This window comes from Trachymyrmex septentrionalis, unplaced genomic scaffold, assembly GCF_001594115.1.
Source record: "Trachymyrmex septentrionalis isolate Tsep2-gDNA-1 unplaced genomic scaffold, Tsep1.0 scaffold95, whole genome shotgun sequence".
NCBI classification, from domain to species: Eukaryota; Metazoa; Arthropoda; class Insecta; order Hymenoptera; family Formicidae; genus Trachymyrmex; species Trachymyrmex septentrionalis.
The window spans coordinates 496,952-517,650 of record NW_017306139.1 but is presented as its reverse complement, the minus strand read 5'-3'; the positions used below and the strand labels follow the sequence as shown (position 1 = coordinate 517,650).

Sequence of the window (20,699 nt, the reverse complement as noted above, 5' to 3'; positions counted from 1 at the left end):
TATATATATATATATATATATATATATATATTTTTATCTTTAGCATCGAATATCGCGCATTAATCATAAAAATTATTTTTAGATTTACAAGAGTAGATTGTTCCGCGTTATTTCTTGTTATTTTTTTGTCATAGGATAATTTCATAATAGATAATCAAATTATAGGAGTATTATTCTATTCATGTTAAACATTAGAAGAATTGTATAAACACGAATCAGAAATGTTCCCTTACCGTCAGAGATATTTTTTTCTTACGGCAATATATTCATAGTTCGAATGACGAGATGTGTTTCGATAGAACTTGTATTCTTTTACAAGCCTGCATTCGCAAGTTATTATGACTGTTGTTCAAATAAACTCGCTTTCGAGAAAAAATAGTTTAACGTTCCAATATAAAGTTTATATAATGCAATATCATCCAATTCATCCTACATTCGAAATTTTTACTAGTTTTTCTCTATCGTTTAAAATAATTTTTTCAAAATTTTGCATACATGTATCCGTCGCGCTACTCCAAATTATAATTATCTTAAGTTACAATTAAAAATCTAATGAAATGAATAAGAAAATGTTTTTAGATAATAAATATCTTTTTGCAGTATTTACAATATACCTATCATACATTTGCTTAAATCAAAATTAATAGGTATTAATATAGTGCATTAACAAAAAAAAATTTTGTTATCTACTTCGAAATAAAATTAAATTTGTATAATAAAATAATAGAATATTTTGGAAAAATTAAAAAATTTAACTTAAATAATAGAAAATTTATGTCTGAGACTAAAAAACTTGCAATACGCGAACATCTCGGATAACAAAACTATTTTTAGGCTATCGATCGCACAGCCATGTTGCCGTCCAATATACAAGCTCATTGTTGCCCAGATAACGTCAAATGGATAAAATTCAACGAGAATTTATATAATAAATAATAGGCTATAACTAATCATTATTTGCATTATCCTCATATAAAGTAAATCAATTTACATTTGCAAATTACGATATTTAATCTGTTTTCCTTTGCGCTTATAATTAACTGCGCTTATAATAAATAAATGCTAAATTAATAACAAACAAAAAAAATATGTGCATATATATGCACGTAAATATGAATTTTATATGTAAATATTCAAATAAATTTGACAAATGAAAACTGAAAAAAAGATCTCCTAATTTATCATTAAAATACTTATTCAATGATCCCAATCTCTATTTACAAGTCAAAAGTATTATTAATAATATTGGATGATGGTCTCTTTAAATATCACAAAAATAGCAGTAACAATCAGTAATTAAAATTGCGAAAAAATTAATTAGGCTGAATTAAAAAAAAAATGTTTAAATTATAAAAGGCACGTAACTGCGAATACATGAAGTGTAAAAATTAGAAAGTTTAAGTTCCAATTAGATCACAATGTAACAAGTACGTCAAGTTATTTGGTGTTGTCAAAAAACATTACTCAAAGCTTTAATCAATAAGTAACGTATTGTAACACTTTGTGTTTCAGGGTGATTTATTCGGTGGCTTGAATAGTGGTCTGCAAGATGGCTTACTTTCAAGAGCGGAGGCTTTGGCAGCAGATTTGGGAAAGCACAACGCTGGGACACCGATGCCGCTGAAGCATGATCCCGTATCTGTGTACCATCACGGAGCACATATGCCTACCCCCCACCCGAATAACCGGCCACATCATCAGGTACAATCACACCTCCTTGTGAGTCCGCATTTTTGATATATTTTATTCTATCGTACATATGTTATTACATTCTACAATACAATGTTAGAAAGTGAGCACGCATTATCTTATTTAATGGGCGTGTCAATAAATAGACCATACAGATATACTCTCTCTTTACAAATCGATAAAAAGCTTTCATTAAAAGTAAGAAGTCTCTCTTATATGTTTTTGTGAAGAAAAAAATTGAAAATATTAATCGCGCAAACTAAGCTGTTTAAATATTGTACGGAATATGCATACCGCGACTACATTTAACTGCGAATATCAAATCAAATTGTTTATCCATTTTGCATTTCTATTCTCATCCTTGCATTAGATATCGTAACTATATAACTGAGATTTAAATCGATAATAAAAGAAAAAGAATAGTATTATTCGTGCTAGATAATTATCGTGATAAAAGCTGAAGGCTGCTATTGCCATTTCGTAAACCCCCCCCCCCCCCTTCCCTACCCCCCCCCGTATACAAGCTGGGGGATGGTATATCCATAAAATGCAACGAATCCAACGGTCGGTTAAAATCGTTGCTAATAATTAATTACGCGCGGCAATTAATTTTGAATTCATATTTAATTGGCAGATTGAAAAATTTAATTTACGCAGTTTATTTGTTAATATCGCGAACAATGCAGACAACGATTTTAATTTTCTGCGTTTTAATGGTTAATAAGCCGTATTATATTTACAACCGTCGTTCGTAATCGTGCAACAGCAGTGCAGTCGCGGCGCCGTGATTATGCCGTTTAGATACGGTCACAATATAATACATATATGATTTCGTGCGAATTGCATTTCAATTTGTTGCCTCGTGTACCTTATGCTAATTTGAGCGATCTGACGCTGATGATAGAAGCACAATGGGAGAACGACGCCGGGTAACCAATGCGCATCGATCCGGAATGATGTTCTTAAATGTAGGGGCGTGTTGCTTGTATATTATCTCCGTGTCACGGCTGTTTGTAATGCTCTTTCTCTCCTCCCCCCTTTAACCCCAGATAGAGAGCAATGAATTCTAAGGGTCCGCGGGACCTGCGTCTGCGGCGAGGGTTCAATATGGGTTTTGTTCAACTTCTCGCGTGTCGGCTTTCTGTGGGATTTGCGTACGTGATTTTATCGTCATAAATCGCTTTCTCTCCTTTTCCTCGACTCCACTTGTTAGACGTAAATTATGTACAACTTTGTACCTTAAATTGATCATTATTTCTATCTCGCCATTTGTTCTACTACCAATTCCGCTTCATAAATTCAATTTTCTGACTTGATTTTTTTGATGCTATGTTCCTCAAATTTTAACAAAATTCAACGCGAAATAATTGTAACAAATTCGACTATTAAAGTATCTTAATAATCAATTAGGATGAATAATCCTATTTTCGGTCAAAAGGGGGATTTTGGTATTTAAATATATCGCGGTGTGAATTCATATGCTTATACATATTCAATTCTGCAAACTGCGCGCCAAAATATTTTACCGTCTTGAAATCTGCATGAGCAGAACTAAGATACTACTAATCATATATTAAATTGGCAAGTAATTTAATGATATTGATGCTGACAGATATCTTAGAAGGATATTAACAATTTGATGCTAATAGGTACCTTAAAAGAATTTGTTGCGAGAAATATTACCTCAGTCGGGATTCGAATTCGAATCTTGAATTCCGCGCAAGCTTCCTCTCAATTCAACCAGATAATATTCTAAGATAATATTCGTTATAATAACCAGTAATTAGTGAGAGATCGTCGTTTTTCAGAAAGATATATATAAACAATTACAATTCCGAATTATATACCGACGAGAATAAAACAATTGAGAGAAATAAAATTCTATTTTCGGTCAATCTTAATGATACTAGTTTACAAGACAATTTTTTTTCAATTACCTTGGACCGGACTACGTGTCTCTTATAGATTTTTGGACTGAAAAAACGGTGCAAGCGAAAAAATATATAAATGATTTTTAATTTCAGCGATGGAGCAAATCCAAATCCCATAACTATTCAATTTCAGCTTCATACGATATTCAATTATGCTTGAGAGCATTGAGTTTTAATAAATGCGCGGTATTTCGACCGTATTGATAAAAAAAAAAAAAAAACACGCGTACCTACATAAGCTAGATGTATAGAAGGAATTGACGAGTAGTAAAAAGATTTTAAATACACGCGTGTATAATAGGCAAAGAAGGCAGAAAGGAAACAAACGTCGAACTGATGTAAAAACAGCAAGTGGGCACGCGTAACGTGTGAGATCCGAATGTGCGCGAGAGTGAGTACAACGCGTCGAAACAAAGAGGGAAGAAAGAAAAATTAGGGGTGAGGTGGGCAATAGAGCAAGGAGAAAGAGCAAAACATAGGAGCCGGCTAACCCTACCATCGTGTCAGCGTAATGATGAAATATTGCGCAGGTCTCTCGGGCCCTACCTCGTACGCCCCTGGGCAAGTCCACCCCCGACAACCCCCCAACGAAATCCCCTCTCCTCCCTCGCCCCCCCTGTCCCTCTCTCCCCCCTCCCCCCTCCCACCGTATGCTTGTATATTTGCTACCGGTGCTCCCGACAGCTTCCACCTTCTGCCTTTTCCACGCTGCCCGCCAACGTCCATGCAGCGCAACCCCCCCTGCATTTCTGATGTAACTGCGCTATCCCAGGGCACCACCGCCGACCGAAACCGTGCCATCCAGTTAGCTCACTATACTGCCGTTCTCATGAGAATAGATGATGCGCGTGTTGCCTACGCGTGTGTATGTGTGTATAAGCCTCGACGAGGTCGTATAAGCGTTTATGTATGTACGTGAGGTAATGGCCGGATTGAGAACGACGTGGATATTTTTAGTAGCGATTTTTATAGTGATTTTGGCGTTATATACTTAGTGTTACGTGCTACTCAAACGCGAATACAGTTTTACGCGTACAAAGCTAAGAATAATTCATTAGATGGAAATATGCACAAAGGAAAGAAATTAGCTAATTAAAGTGTAGACGTGTCTCATTAATTGAGGGATGGCTCAACAACTAATTCATTCGCATCTCATTATGCATTCGATACAAATAGATTTTTACACACACACACACACACACACACACACACATATATATAATACATATACAATATGATTGGAAACGAGATTGGAGACGAGATTTCTGAAAATTAATTCAATTTAAATGAATGTATATTATATACATGTATATATAGTAGTTCAACATCTTAACACTCGGACCGGTAAGGCGCTTCGTTATTTCAAGTTTATATATATATATATAATATCTTTTCATTTACGCGAAAATAAAAAGCTATTTTACAATAAGATCCTTAAACAATTTCACACGTATATGCTGCATCGACAATCACTGTCATTTGCGATATAAATTGTTGTCTAATAAGTTTATTGTACGTGCATGATAAACAATTTTATTTCTGAAATATACGTGTGAACTAATTCTAATTACATGTTCTGTCCCCACGGTCAAAACCGTTGCTGTGTTGGCGTCTAGTTAATTCAGTATACTCTCGTGAGACTAGACCATTTCATGTGTGTAAACAAGATCATACGCGTGTGCGTGGTACCTTACATACTTAAGTACGTAGGAGGACGCAATAAATAAATTATGTACTAAAGCAGATTAACAATTAAAATAAGTTAATTAAAAAAATCAATCGACTCGAATAAAAATCATAGTATATGTATATTGGGACATTTCTAAAAAAAATAAAAAAAAAAAAACAGACCTAATTCAAAGGGAATAAGAAGCAAAAAATGATAGGATGCTTTTCTTCGTACTATTTCCAAATAAACGAAACACCATTTCAAAAAATAGCTTTCTCATTTATTCGTCCTTAATTTGCGATTTATTGCATTTGACTCGTGGCAATGCATTTTCCGTTTCGTTTCAACAGATGAATATCCGATATTGGCTTTAAGAAAACGAGTTAACAGCATACCACAGCACGTGCTGTATATAACAGCAGAGTGTAAGAGAAGAAAAATATGAAAGAAGTTCATAAATAATTTGTAAAGAGTTATACTGGAGGTGCGTTTTGCATTCGTGACGACGGTCGCGGCACGTGTAGCATAATTATACGTGTTAGCTTGTACATATTTCCTACTCTCTCTACCGCACTCGACCTAACTTTGCTTTTTATCCCCTTCATTCATATCTCTCCCACACCACGACGGTGCTTCATCAAAACGCATTTCCGCAAACTCGACGATACGATACGCATCCGGCCTTTCAGCAAACCTTTCAAACACCTCCGAATTTATACATTTCACTTTATAGTACATATTTTCTTGAATAATATGCATACGTAAAGCGAATACCTCGAATTTCTCCAACGCAAGATATCTTTATGTATTAACACATTTAATTATTATCACTTTTTAATAATTAGAAAGTGCTATCAATATTAACTTTGTTTTTTTTTTTAATAAATAATTTTAATGAATTGTTTTTAATATCTCCTCTTTCCACAATTTGTGTTTAATTTAGATATTATTAATGCTTAATTGGTATTGGGCTTTTCTCTAAAAAAAAAAAATAAAAAAAAAATACTGTAACATAGTAAATCATTTGATTCTTGTTTTCTAATGTTAAATGAAATAATTCACTGTCTTACACTGTGTTTCTTGCTAGAAAACGCTCATTATGAGCAATTATCTTAAATTAATTATAGGTTTTCTTTAAGTCTATTAAACTCCAACATAGCCATAATCAAATGTGACTTATATACATACAAAAACCAATCGCTATTCTTTTTTTCTAATTAATTGCTCTTAATTTCGATTTTTTGACCAATCGATTTGCGGAAAGCAATAGCTGTGCTAGCTTAAGATTAAAGTCAATTCAGCTGTAAGAAATACCAAAAAAATTAAAAAACAAATACGTCTTTTTATAGTGCTATTTAATTATTAATTAATTACTCTATTACCGAATTTGTTGCTTCAGCCGAGTTGCAAAAAATAATACTGGTTTAGAAAGAAAGAGAGCGAGACAATCCGCTGAACAAAAAATCAAGAGCAATTAAATTTTATATAAGTCGCATCTGACTGAAGTTGATCAACCCAACAGGCATGTTTCCTTTTATTGATGTGTATTGTTAATTATCAATTTAATAATCACACGTATTAAAGAATAAACCAAGAATATTGATAAAAGAGAAAAGAGAAGCCTCTCTCTTTCGAAATTTGTAAGTATGTTACAAAATCTCGTTGTACTATATATAAAGAGTATTTAAAAAGAAAAATTAAGACCGATCACATAGGTTTTCTAAAAGAGAAAAAGGAAAGTGAAAATAGCAAATAATATGGCTTTTAATATACAAGTAGATCTTATTCTATTCCTATACGCATATAATTACTAGCAAGATTGACGAGCAAGATCGTCATGACAGAACACGAGCTTTTGTATCATCTCGTCAAAGGATGTCACCATCGATATATTCCGTACGACTAACTAACGTTGTCAACTAACTAAAACTTTCAACAGATACTCGAAAAACATCTCGGCAATGTCGAAGAAGACGTTCTTTTACGTTCGACAAAACGATAAACACGTGCTCGAAAATGAAAGACTGTCAATTTGCTTGTCTGTTCCAGATGAGCCATCCAGGAATGGAGAGTCTCGACATGCTGGACCCAGCAAATTCGATGACAACACTGACACCAATGTCCGAAAGCACGGGCGGTGGGCCGGGGCATCACGCGGGCATCCACGGTCCCTCCGTATACGGCGGCATGAACGGTATGATGAGTCATCATCATCATCACAGTAACCTAGGCGGTGGTGGCGGCAGCGTGCCGCATCCGGCGCACCATCATCCGGCGATGGCTGCAGCGGCCGCGGCTGCAGCCGCGGCGGGTCTACATCCCGACGCAGACACCGATCCGCGCGAGCTGGAGGCCTTCGCCGAGCGATTCAAGCAACGGCGCATCAAACTCGGCGTTACGCAAGCCGACGTCGGCAAAGCGCTGGCCAATCTGAAGCTACCGGGTGTCGGCGCTCTCTCGCAGTCGACGATCTGTCGCTTCGAATCGCTCACGCTCTCGCACAACAACATGATCGCCCTGAAGCCGATCCTCCAGGCGTGGCTGGAGGAGGCGGAGGCCCAGGCGAAGAACAAGCGGCGCGACCCGGACGCACCTTCGGTACTGCCGGCCGGTGAAAAGAAACGGAAACGTACGAGCATCGCCGCGCCGGAGAAGCGCTCGTTAGAGGCGTATTTCGCGGTACAGCCGCGGCCGTCCGGTGAGAAGATCGCGGCGATCGCGGAGAAGCTCGACCTGAAGAAGAACGTCGTACGAGTCTGGTTCTGCAATCAGCGGCAAAAGCAGAAGCGCATGAAGTTCGCGGCTCAACATTGACCCGAGGGTGGCTTGTGACAGCAAAACTGACCGTACCAGCTGCCGAGTCTCGAGCCCAAACCCGAACCTCTGACTGAGTTTCAGGGTTGGCCGTGAGTTTCAGGATTGCCCCAAACTGTCAAGGTGGGCTTTCCTCGGACTCCGCCGGTGGTCATCGCGGTGAGGTTCGGTTCCAGGTTCGTCAGTCGACTGTCGTCGGATCCAACGTCACCGGGATATCTATCTGCGGCAGTCTTTCGCGGCCGCTAAAACGAACGGCTCGATACTACGGGCAGACGATACTATCGGTACACGAAGCTGTCACAGGCTGAAGAGTCGCTTGTTATTATCACTGCGCGTGTGTAATGTGCTTTAAAACGCATATTCTGGAATCACCGGTTGCAGGGAGCTATTCTTGACTCGTTTCGGTTCGCGATTCTCTCTCCTCTTCGGCTAACACGATTATCTCTCGTGACGTTATACAATCGATGCAATGAAAACGCTGGTGACGCGTTTACGAATGTCTCACGATGGATATTATCGCGGTATTATTACAGCAGTAAATATAAATTTACGTCGCAATCACTCTGATTCATCAAATTGATATCATCTCGCCGCGTTTTCTTCACCCACAAAGGGGAAGTTGTTGCAGTACTATGATTTCTAATATATAGTGAGCCATTTTTTTTACATTGTCTATTAATTAACAAGTCTCTAATTGACTTTGCTTTAATGAAAACATTAAAGGTCTTCGTATCTTAATGTTGAAATAAATAAGCAAATTCAAACGCACATTGCGCCTCTTTATTTCGCTCGAAAAAACGAATGCGAGTGATATGCAGATAATGCCGAGAAAAAACACTGATCGCTGCAATAATGCATAAGGCTTTCAACGGTATGCTTTTTGGAAAATGGAAAACTCTCCACTAGGGGGATATAAACGCTTTCTTCGTATTTTCATTTACATTAGCGGTAAGCATTGTAGCGATGGATTTGTGTTGGATAATAATATTATAGGGCTACATAAATACCGTCCGATTCGTACGTTTCATCTGAAACAGGATTTATTTGTTATCTTTTTTTTAAGACTATATATTGCTCATAACCCACGATACATGTTAAAGTTTTCTTTTAACTTCAAATATACGCTGTGCAATATTTTTTAATTTAGCGGGCAAATTTTAAGTATAATTTTTTCTTCCAATCGATAACTATTAACTTTTATAGCTTAATAACGATATTTTGTTATCATGGATAATTCTTTTTTGCCAAGAGAAAACTTATATATTAAGTTCAAAAAATAAGTAAAAGTAAAGATTTGTTAGAAAGTCATTCAATATTATAATATCTTGAATTATTCGAAGAAGAAAGAAGAAAGAGAAAGTGTAGATTTGTATTGTGATTTTATGTGAATAATTAGATAAAAATTGAATTCAATTCAAATATTTCTATTATTACAATGCTTCATTACGATGCTAATATTTTCTTCTGATCATCGGAAATAAAGAGCCTTCGAGCTTGCAATCCGCCGAACTACAAGATCAAGAAGTACACTACCAACGATAGCGATAAAACAGTTTACGATGCTATTTGCCCTTCGACCCCTCGTCGTATGGCATTCGCGGTTGAAATCGCTGTTCGGCACCGATTTCACTATCATATTTCTTGGAAACCAATATATGAAATCCTATAATCCATGTAAAATAAATGTACAATAGGAATAGTATTTCATTTTTCTTTGCTAAGAGGTAAAAAAGCTTAATGAATTTTTATTAAGATTCGTATTCGTTTATAATATCACTTTTTATAAATACATAATTGTAATCATGAGGATACAAATTAAGAACTCGTAAGATCTTTAAGTGTGTATTATCATACTTTAGAATCTCACATTGCAACAGAAATTATTTATCAAACAATTATCAATCGAAATAATACACAAAGAATATCTAAATGTTAAAGAAAAACTTTCCAACATAATTCTTTATCATTTTTACAATTTCTATCGTAAGAAATTCATAAAATAGACAAACTAAACTAAAAGTTTGTGTACATTTCTCTAATACAATGATATTTAAAATTTTCGACACCATCATATTGTCTGTCGATACGAATGGATCATCGATAAATTGTATCCTTAACGCAATTACGATCTTAATAATTTTTCACTTTTGAGCTTGTAATACTTTATGACATAGTCACAAATCGACAATATTTATATCGCAAAAAAACACATCGGAAACAATCGTAAATCACTAGGTCGCCATTGCAATAATTTACTGAGCAATAATCATTGAAGGCACGATCGATTGTCGGAGGATGATCCCGACACGGGGTTGGAAAGCGAGAAAGAGGAAGAGAGAAAGAGCCTTTTCGTCGTTCGTTTTTCACGGACGGGCTTGTCGTGACGAGTGAACGGCGAAGAGCAAAGATAACCAACGCGTCTTGAAAAGTACAACTCGAAACATAAAATATAAAGTACGTATTTGTTATAAAGACGACGCGCGGATACGTCGCGCCGAAGAAAAAGTGATATTAATCCTAATGAAGAACGCTCAGTGCAGTGTAAACAGTGAAGAGAACGATAGTGTGCATGTGAACGAGTGAATGTATGTTGCGTATGTAAGACAGAACCAAGGAGTTGAAATTTAGAAAAAGATAAAGAAAAGAATAAATGAGAGAGAGAGAGAGAGAGAGAGAGAGAGAGAGAGAAATAATAAAAGAAAGGGAGAGAAAAGGGAAGAAGGGAAAGAAAGAGGCAGAGGGGGTAGGGAGGGAGGGGGGAGAGAGAGAAAAAGAGAGAGGAACAAACTAACAGAGCTAAGAAAAATGTTTTACGTAGTGATATTGGACAATCAGTGAAAAGACTGTACCATATCATATTAAAGCAATACTGTAGTACGTAGTAAACGAATTAATTATACTCTGTTCGTATTTTTTATGATCGTCCGCGCATCCGCCATGCGCCATGCGCCGACTATTTTCGTAAAAACGGGGGAAGAGAAGAAAGGGCAGGAAAAAGAGAAAAGAGAGAAACAGAGCGAACGACGCAACGAGGGGATTGTTTTAAGTCTCGGTGCATATTCTGCTTTCAGACTCGACGATTAATAATAATCTCCTTATTGATCCGATATCAAGGATGCGATCAGCGCTTACGCTCTGGTCTCCACTTTTGCGCGAACCAACGTGTGCGCCAGAAAGAGAGTTTAGGTTTTCCGGTTTTGTTTCCCGATATATAAAGTACGGTTAATATCGGATGCATGGATAATCCGAAATCGATGGCTCTAACTGTCTACGTGTATATCTCTTTCTGTTCGCCGACATAAAGAATCTGTGACGACAACGAAATTCTATGAGTATGAGAGCGACATCCTCTTAACGGAAGGTAAGGCGCAATAGCGAACGAGAAAGCACGGTCAGTTTCTGATACGATCGAAACGGTCGTGCTGCAAGTCGCGATTGTTAAAATTTTCTGCGCTATATTTTCTAAAGTTGGATATACGCCTTAAAATGATTCACTTTGCACATATAACTAAAAATACATTTTGATATATTCTTTAGTTAAAACATTAGCTTTGCCCAAATAAAATTTAAAAGGTTTTCATATCCTGCAAGTTTAAAACGTAATTTATTAAAAATCTTAAAAACTGTGTTGCACTTATATATTGAAAAAAAAAAAAATAATATTAAAATTTTAATAAATAAAGACAAGACAATCTCGAATGAGGACCGATACCTTTAAATATAATATTAGAATTCTATAAAATCAGTTATTTATAAATAGAAAATTATTCAAATTAAAGTCACAATTCTATGATGATTAAATGAAGAGAGTTTGCTCGATTTAGGCTAACATTGGAAATCCATTCTCTACATTGGCAGGTCGAGAAGGGTTAAACCGAAAAGTTGTCTTTAGAAATCCGCTCTCTACCTTGGCAGGCAGAAGAGCAAGTGACATGAGATCCAAAATGTCGGCTCCTCGTTTGATTTCAATTTGGTTTCATTTCAAGTTGAAACATATTATCATTGAATTCTGTAATATTAATTAGTTCAAAATTTCATTCATTACTATTTTTATTCTATAAAAATATACGATATGTAATCATGTAATGAAATGTGTGTTCCAGCAAATCGTATACATCAGTTCACTCGATAATATTAATTAATATGCTTAATAATTTTAATTTTGTAATCTGTTTTAATTATTTTTTAAATTTCTTAACAAATACAGAATGAACAATATAGAAAGTCTAATTACAAAGTTATCTCATAATTGAATATATATTTTTCAATCATCAACTTATCAATTGCTTTCGATTAATCTTACAAAATTTGTATTTTACTGGACAATGAAATGTCTGGTACAAAAATTGCAAGAAAATTTCATCAAACGCGTGATCGTGTGTATCCAACATTGGAAAAATATTTTATGTAAAGAGGATGAGATACATTCAGACAAACGAAAATATTAGTAATAGCTAAAGGTAAAAGTGAAAAAATGGTAGCAATTTTTAAATTGTACATATGTAAGAGGATAAGTATTTTATAGGAGAGTAATAGCGTCTATTTGCCATTTTACTAGGTAGTGGAGAAGAAGTTCTAGTGCAATATAGAAGTCTAGTGAGACGTTTAATATTTATTGTTTTCTTTCTTGCCTATGGCGCGTCCACTTTATCGGAGCAGTATCAGCAAGTTTATCAGCCTTTATCCACGGTCATTGAAAAATCTCAGAACCGCCCTGCATCGCGACCGTTTTTCTCGTAAAAAAAGAAATTATTTTCTTACATACGACAATTGCGTAATGTATCGATTCGTTAGCAACATAATTGTGTTAAGCATTTTCTAATCACTGCATCCCTTTAATTCAAACTTAAATCCTGACGAGTTAAAACGTTATGTAAATATCGCGACAAATCATATCTTTCATTGTTCCTTAATCTTGTTTTTTTTTATGTATCTCTCCTCTGTTTCTTGTATATTTTTCTTTGTTTTCAATTCCATGAAAGCTATCATAATTATAGCCAACAATTATAAATAACGTTCTTGAGAGACACAATGTTATTGTTACGTAACTAATAAAATTATGTAAATATGATTCGTGATTCTATGAATTAGATTAAGAATACGTTTCACGCGCACTTGGACCGAATATGTATCAAAAAAGAGAGGCGCCAGGAAGTATATAGAATGGTATATTATAACAACACACGCATTATTGCCAACGTTAAGTCTCATGAAACTGACATTTATATTACATCAAATTCATTAATAGGTTTTATAAAATTTTTTATTTTCTGAAGATATCATTAAAAGTGTTTACGCTATAAAATTATATAAGAAAATATTCGACATTTTTTATAAAAGAAAAAAAAAGCTCGTCACTCGTTTCTTAACGACATTATTTCATGAGAAAATGGAAACAAGAATAGTAAATAAATAAAAAATTAATTACCATATTATATTGCGATATATAAATACGGAAACGACCTTCGATAAAATTCCATATACTTCCTATGTGTTGCCAAACTCTCAGAGCGTCATTAATCACTCTTTTTTAACGTAATCATCCCACATCGTTATATATAAAATATATACAAATAATTTCTCCCACCTTACATTGTATATTTATTAAATGACTAAATAAAACATTTATAATGGGTTGTGAGTTACAATTTGTGTGTTGCGCTTATACATCATGATGAGTTTCAATCATTTAAATAAACATCGTTGTATCATATGAAAAATTAGAAAAATTACGCACTGCAATATTATACGCAAAATGTTCCAGAACCATCACGTATCTTTTAAACCGATGATTCTTTGGTTACTTAAAAATCAATTTGATCTCAGTAAGAATATCGAAGACCCAATAATTTTCAAATTAGCAATTGAAAATAAAAGATCGTTTCGCGATTAATAATTTTATTAGCTTTCTTAACTTATAAAGCAGAATTTAAGATTTAATTCTAAGAATACATTCATGAGAAGCTACATTCAAAATGTCTCGATAAATTATGAAAAACGATTTGTTCAAATTAGTCAAAAAAAAAATAATAATAATAAGATAGCAGTTGAAAGAACAAATCGTGATTTCGGGACATTCTATATACATGAAAAGTGATGACTCTGGTACATATATTGCAATAAGAAAAAGTTAACGCCTCTCATCCGTGCGTCATCATGTGCAACGTGAGCATTAACTCGTCAATGCACAGGTTTATAGTAAGTAATTATCGTTTAATAGAGAATGTTTCTAACAGCAAACGTTTACTCTCTCTTAAAAGGAATCTCGATGAACAATGTTTATGTTACTTAATATTTAGTATTTTTTAATTAAAAAAGATACGATTATACGAGATACTTAATAAATAAAAATGTATGAAATATAATCCTAAATGATATTAAATGATCATGATTTTCTATTGCGTAATATAGATATTTTAGTTTTCACAAAATAAGCTATTTATGAGTAAGACTGTAAAACGAAATAGGAAGTCTCCTCAAGCGCAAGTATAGCGCAAATATACATATTTAATACAGGGTAACGAGTCATATCATAATGTGTTTTATGAATTGTTATCGTCATGAAACTGCACTTAAGAGTCTTGCCAAATGATGCGATTAGGCACACGCGACGTCGGTAAACTACGTCGCAACTATCGACTTGCGCAGATTTGCGCATCTCCGCAATACGTTTCTATTGTATATCAAATTGTAGTTTAAAGAATCTTTCAACGGGGAAACTATTATTCCGACACATGTGCCGATTTCTTTCGCAAAGAAAAAAATTTATTATTAGATATATTTTGAATGAATTCTTTAATGCATCTACCGTTTGAAGAGAGTGCTGATTGTTTAAAAAATATCGTTTATCTCTAACGCTTTTAACCATACCTATACGGTCTTGAATGATAAAAAATGTGTTATACGTAAATATATAAAATACATCTGGCTATAATATTATTTAGAAAACAGCTATTAAGCGCTCCCACTGTAATTCATTGCTGCTAATCGATGGTCATCGAGAAATTTCTATTTCGAGCTCATAAAGAAATACATGAGATAAGTTCAATTTAACAAGTTTAATTTTTTGAAAACACTAGGGATGGATTTACAATATAATTTAAAGATAAGAGCGCGAATGTAAAAGTCAGAGATATGGCGTTCTAAGAGATTCCTGCAGTCCCGCACGAAAGATAAAATTTCCAGTATTTTACGTGCACCGTTAAGAAGAAACAGATATTCACGAAAATAGGTTAAAGTGAAATTGACACAACATCAATCACTGCATTCCATAATCTTTTCGACTCATCCTAACGAATTACAGTAACGTGAATTACTATCCAACCGGACGATCTGTGGCGAAAAAAATGATCGCGTTGTACCATCGCATGATATAAACGCGTAAACAGTGAAGACTCTTATGTACGCGTGTTTATAATTTATTCATTTTTATGGCGATTGCGCGGATCATCAACCATCGCCCTAGATACCCGCGCGGCACGATTTCAACCGAAAAGTATTAACGTCAAAACGTTATGACGGGAGCATATTTGTATAAAGAAATATGGAAACTAAATAATTAATATAAATAATTATTATCAACAATTATATATAGATTAAATGTTTATACATATAAATTGAAGGGGGAGAAAAAGCCAAAATAAATTGTTAAATTTAAAAGTCTTACTCATAGGTGTTCACGTGGCCAGCTTAGATAGCTAAATTCTACATAGAAAAAAAAAAAAAACGCGATGTCGTTAGCAAATTTTAATCATCAATCATTTGATTCGTAATTACCAAAGTTGATACGCAATTCTAACACTCTGATAACTTAAAAATTAGCTATATGCCGTTTTGTGTCGGACGACATCGCGTCGATTCCTCGTTATTCGGTTCGTTAAGATACTTTACGCGTAAATATTTATAATATATAGAACAAACGCAACTCTCTCTTTAAAAACTATTTTAAATAGCATCGATACGATAACGTAAGAAAGAAGTAGAGCATATCTATCTTCCATTATAAGGAAAATCGCTTTCGTTCTACATCTATTCGTTCTACACTGTTTATCGAGCGTTCATGGCGCTTATCTATGCATTTACAGACTGGTAAAAATCTGAAACGATCGCGAATCGTCGTTTGTATAATAGAAATAACACTACATATTTATGTTTACACTATGTCTACGTACAACACATTCAACGTGTCCCATAATAATTCCAGATGTGTCAGAATATGAATCTATATGTGTGTAATAACGATCGACAAATCATAATCATAATTTCACAGTGAATTAAATTCTTATCAATCTATATAAATTGTAATTAAATGCGCGATCAGTGTAAAAGTGAAACGCTATTTATGAGTAAGACTGTAACTATCGCGAACGATATAATAATATAATAAAGACATATCATAAAAGATACTAGTTTAATTGTCTGACATTGTAGAAATTTCTATGTAAATATGTTGCGTGCAACTTGGAACAATGTTTCGAGGCTACGTTTATGTATAAATGAATCATATATCCCATAGGGCATACTGTTTGATGTTAAATTCTTATTTGCTTGACAGATGCTTATATGCTAGTTCTTATATTCATAGGCACTTTCGAAGCTTTGTACATAATCGACAAATTGTACGAATTGTAAATCTATTTGTAAATTACGTAGTAATTAGTTTATTAGTTAAATTATATTCGCTTCTAATATGTAGCATAATTCACGTAAGTACACGTCCTCGTTACGTTTCATATTATGTCTAAGAGAACAATGAAAAGTTTTAATTTTAAAGCGCGTATCAATAACTCGTTTTAACCAATAACGATATTAACACCCGTATAATTTTGCCTACTTATGATGATTATCGAAATGAGACAAGAAATGTATTCTACATATCGCAAACATATGTATGTAATAGCAACATTTTTTCATAGATTTGGATTAATTAGTAAGCATACGTTATGTTTCTCAAACGTACCAAATTGCGCGCAATGTACGATAAGGGGAAAGAGAAAGATTCCTCCATACTGTACATATCATGTGCCATAATTCATTTACCATACTTTGTGTCTAACTTTGTTCCAAGTACCTATTCAATTATAAATATTATAGTACATAGTATAATAAAGTAAACCTTGATGTTATTGATAATTTTATTGTATACCTTTCACTTTCCACTTTCCAAATGCCTAAATGATCGAGAAGAAAATCTGCACGATATTTTTATTTGAAATAAAACCGATTATACTATCCTCTATCTCTGGCTACTATACACTGAGCATGAAATAATAATATTTTAAGCCTTAAGCAAAATACGAGTAATAAAAATTTAACTAGATTTAATTATTATATTATTCGATAAAGTTTTCACGGCTATTATCATATTTCTTGTAACTTTTATTATACATCATATTAGATATATTAATTTAAGATCAAAAAGTTTTTAGCAAAATTTTTGTGAATTTATGTGAAAGAGGTAATTATTATTTATTTTTCTTGAATGTCAAATCTTCGTTTTCTAATGGATATGATATATTTGAACGTTAATATTAAATTTTTTTTCTTTCACATATTTCTGGCATATAAAAAATTAAACTTATTAAGAATTGCTTTCCTCAAACTCGCAATCTTTACTGCGAATACTAATCATTTATCATATTATAAGAACTGCATATGCACATTCTTTTTCTACGATACCTTATGTTATAAGTAACAAAATATGAGCAAAATAGATAAAGATCAACAAACATGAGAAAAAAGATTACAGGCGTAATCAGAACTACACAGCAAATACATACGGTAAATCTACATTTTCACGAATGAAAACAAAAAGTAAAATAAACTCAAGTATGATAAAAAAAGATAATCCTGTTGCAAGTAAAATGTGTTATAACCATATTCGTGTTAAGTTTTCATGTGTTAAAAATCATAGCCAAAATGATAAATTTGTAAATACACTGAACAAAAGTTTGGTTAAAAATGAACAAACCATAAAATTTTGATTATATCCATCAGAATTCCAATTATCTCAAAAATTTTCTGGTTAAATCTACTAAAATTCTAATTAAGATAACCGAAATTCTGATTAATACGATTAGAATTTTCTGATTTGTCCATTTTCAACTAAACATTTTTTTCAGTGTAATATTATGTAACTTGAAAATATAATCATATTAATATTTCCTAATTATGTCCTAACGATATAAGTGTATACACATATAGAAGGTATTCCTCTTAAAATGAAATATAGTAAGTCTACGACTTCTTTAACCCGTCTAAGAATGACTTTTAACAGAGATATTAATGAATCGCAATTATATATGTAATATATACATAATATATATATGAAGATATATATATGAAGATTTTTAATTTTAATATACACATAAAAGAATTCATGAAATATAACAACAATACAAAGAATATGGAATCATATGAAAAATATAAAAGTATTAATTTTGCAAATTTGCATCGCAATTGCATATGCAAATACGGAAAATTATGTTATAGTAATAAATAAAGATTCGCGACGCGACGCGTGATGTAAAATTGACAGTTTAGGAATGTATAATTTGTTTTAACCGTTGAAAATCAGTGCGATTGTTACTAATATTGCAATTACTACGCATTATAATCTGTCCTTTTTAACTGTACTACGTTCTATATATTTTGTCATAAATAAATTAGTATACATGAATATTATTACAATAAATGAATATTATTAAAATAAAATCTGGATATTTATAAAATTTTATACATACAATATTTAATTTTAACGTATGAAATTTATATTTCATATATAAATTTTATAGACGTTTTCATTTTAAATATTATGAAAAAAAAATGTTCGTAAAAAAAATAATTTTAAAGCAATTTATTTACTTAGCAATTAAATTTTTAATAAAAATCTAATAAAAACATTAAAAAGAGACAATAGTAGCTAGAAAAAAAAACAGATTAATTGAAAAAATTGAAATTAAACACTCATCATTTGACGACGTCCCTCGACGTCCATCGATGTATCTTCTACTGCACTTACATCTGCGTCAGCATTCAGAAAAACTCCAAGAATCTCCCTGCATCATCCCACGTCGATTGCACTTCATTTTATTTTATATAATACACTCGTAAAATTCGCGAAATTATTATTTTAATGTCAAATTAAGTAATTTAATAATTCATATATTTAATAATTAATAGGTATTTATTGTAAAACGACATTTGCGAATTTGGTTAAAGAGTTTGTATGTGTTCACTGCACCTCTCTTTATATTATTTCACTTCATACAATCACTCCTCCTACCGCAATGCAAAAATCACGATTTAACTCATGAATTTATTAAAAATTATTTATAACGAGAAATAAGAGTGATTAAAAGAAAATTACCATTCAGTATTTATATGGTAGACACTGAGCAAAAAAGTTCAAGTGAACATAAATCGAAAACTCGATTATTTCTAGATAAAAATCATTTTGTATATTATAGTATCATAACTTATTGCAGCTTCTACGTGTCATATGCAATGTGAAGATTAACTTCAGTATTTACAAATCACATTCTGATTCAATTTCCATCCCGCTTTATAACTTGCTTTATAATAAAAAATTTCACCGGAAATCAGTAATTGTTGACATCAATCAGCATTACGATTGAATGGGCCTTATGGGAGATTACCTCATTAAATCAGTAATTTTTCCAGATATATTATCAGTACTACTTATCTTAATTTCTCTCTTTTTTCACATCGCATGCAACGTACAGAAAAGACAATAAGTCCGTTATGATACTAATATATAAAATTGTTTATATCTCAGAAACGATTGAGCTATCGCTACCATATAAATGCTAAATTTATTTTGTACATCCTGTATAATTGATGTAGTCTTTTTAAATTATAATTTATGGTAGAATATTTATAAGTTAAATTTAAATCATATTTTATATAACAAAATGAAAAACCTGCAAATATTTTAAATATAATATTATAGATTTAATTTATTATAATAGTTACATCGAGCAATATATATCTATAGTTTTACGTGATTAGATGATTATGAAACTATTACACGAAGATGCAATAATTAATTCCAATGTTAAAATCCATACAAAAATCAAAAGCGACTAAATAGTGTAAGCTAACAATAATAAATTATATTTAATATTTAAATAAATCATAGCTTATTGTAGAAAATTAATTTTCGACTACATTAGAAAGATATAAGATTGTCAATTTTCTTATTCTCTTTACAATATTTTTTTGCAAAAATGTAATTATATACAATATTAACACATTATATTTAATATTATAAATATATGCAACAACTGTTCTATTTTTCTTTTAATTGCAACATAATTTACTATAAATCAAATGCAAAAGAATATTCTAATAAAGTTTCTATCTTAAGTAAGTTATTTTGATGATTGTTACATTTTTAAATAAGATAAGTTAAATTGAATACGATTTACACTCTTTTTTCGCTCTTTTTTTTTATACAAAAGACTGCATGCAAAAATCTACACGAAATGAATCGCACTGATTTCAGATTTCGGCGAAATCTCGGCGAAAAAAATACCCTTCACTGTACCCTAAATTTCACTCACCGATATCGC

At 32.7% G+C, this 20,699-nt stretch overlaps 1 protein-coding gene across 1 annotated transcript in view; it reads left to right on the top strand.

The window, feature by feature from the left end:
• LOC108756113 (inhibitory POU protein) overlaps window positions 1–8,103 on the top strand; it is a 45,437-nt gene extending 37,334 nt beyond the window's left edge. The window contains exons 3-4 of the mRNA XM_018499694.1: window positions 1,513–1,719; window positions 7,339–8,103. Of these exons, the coding sequence (XP_018355196.1) occupies window positions 1,513–1,719; window positions 7,339–8,103 (972 nt within the window). The remainder of the gene's footprint in view (window positions 1–1,512; window positions 1,720–7,338) is intronic.
• The last annotated feature ends 12,596 nt before the right edge of the window (window positions 8,104–20,699 follow it).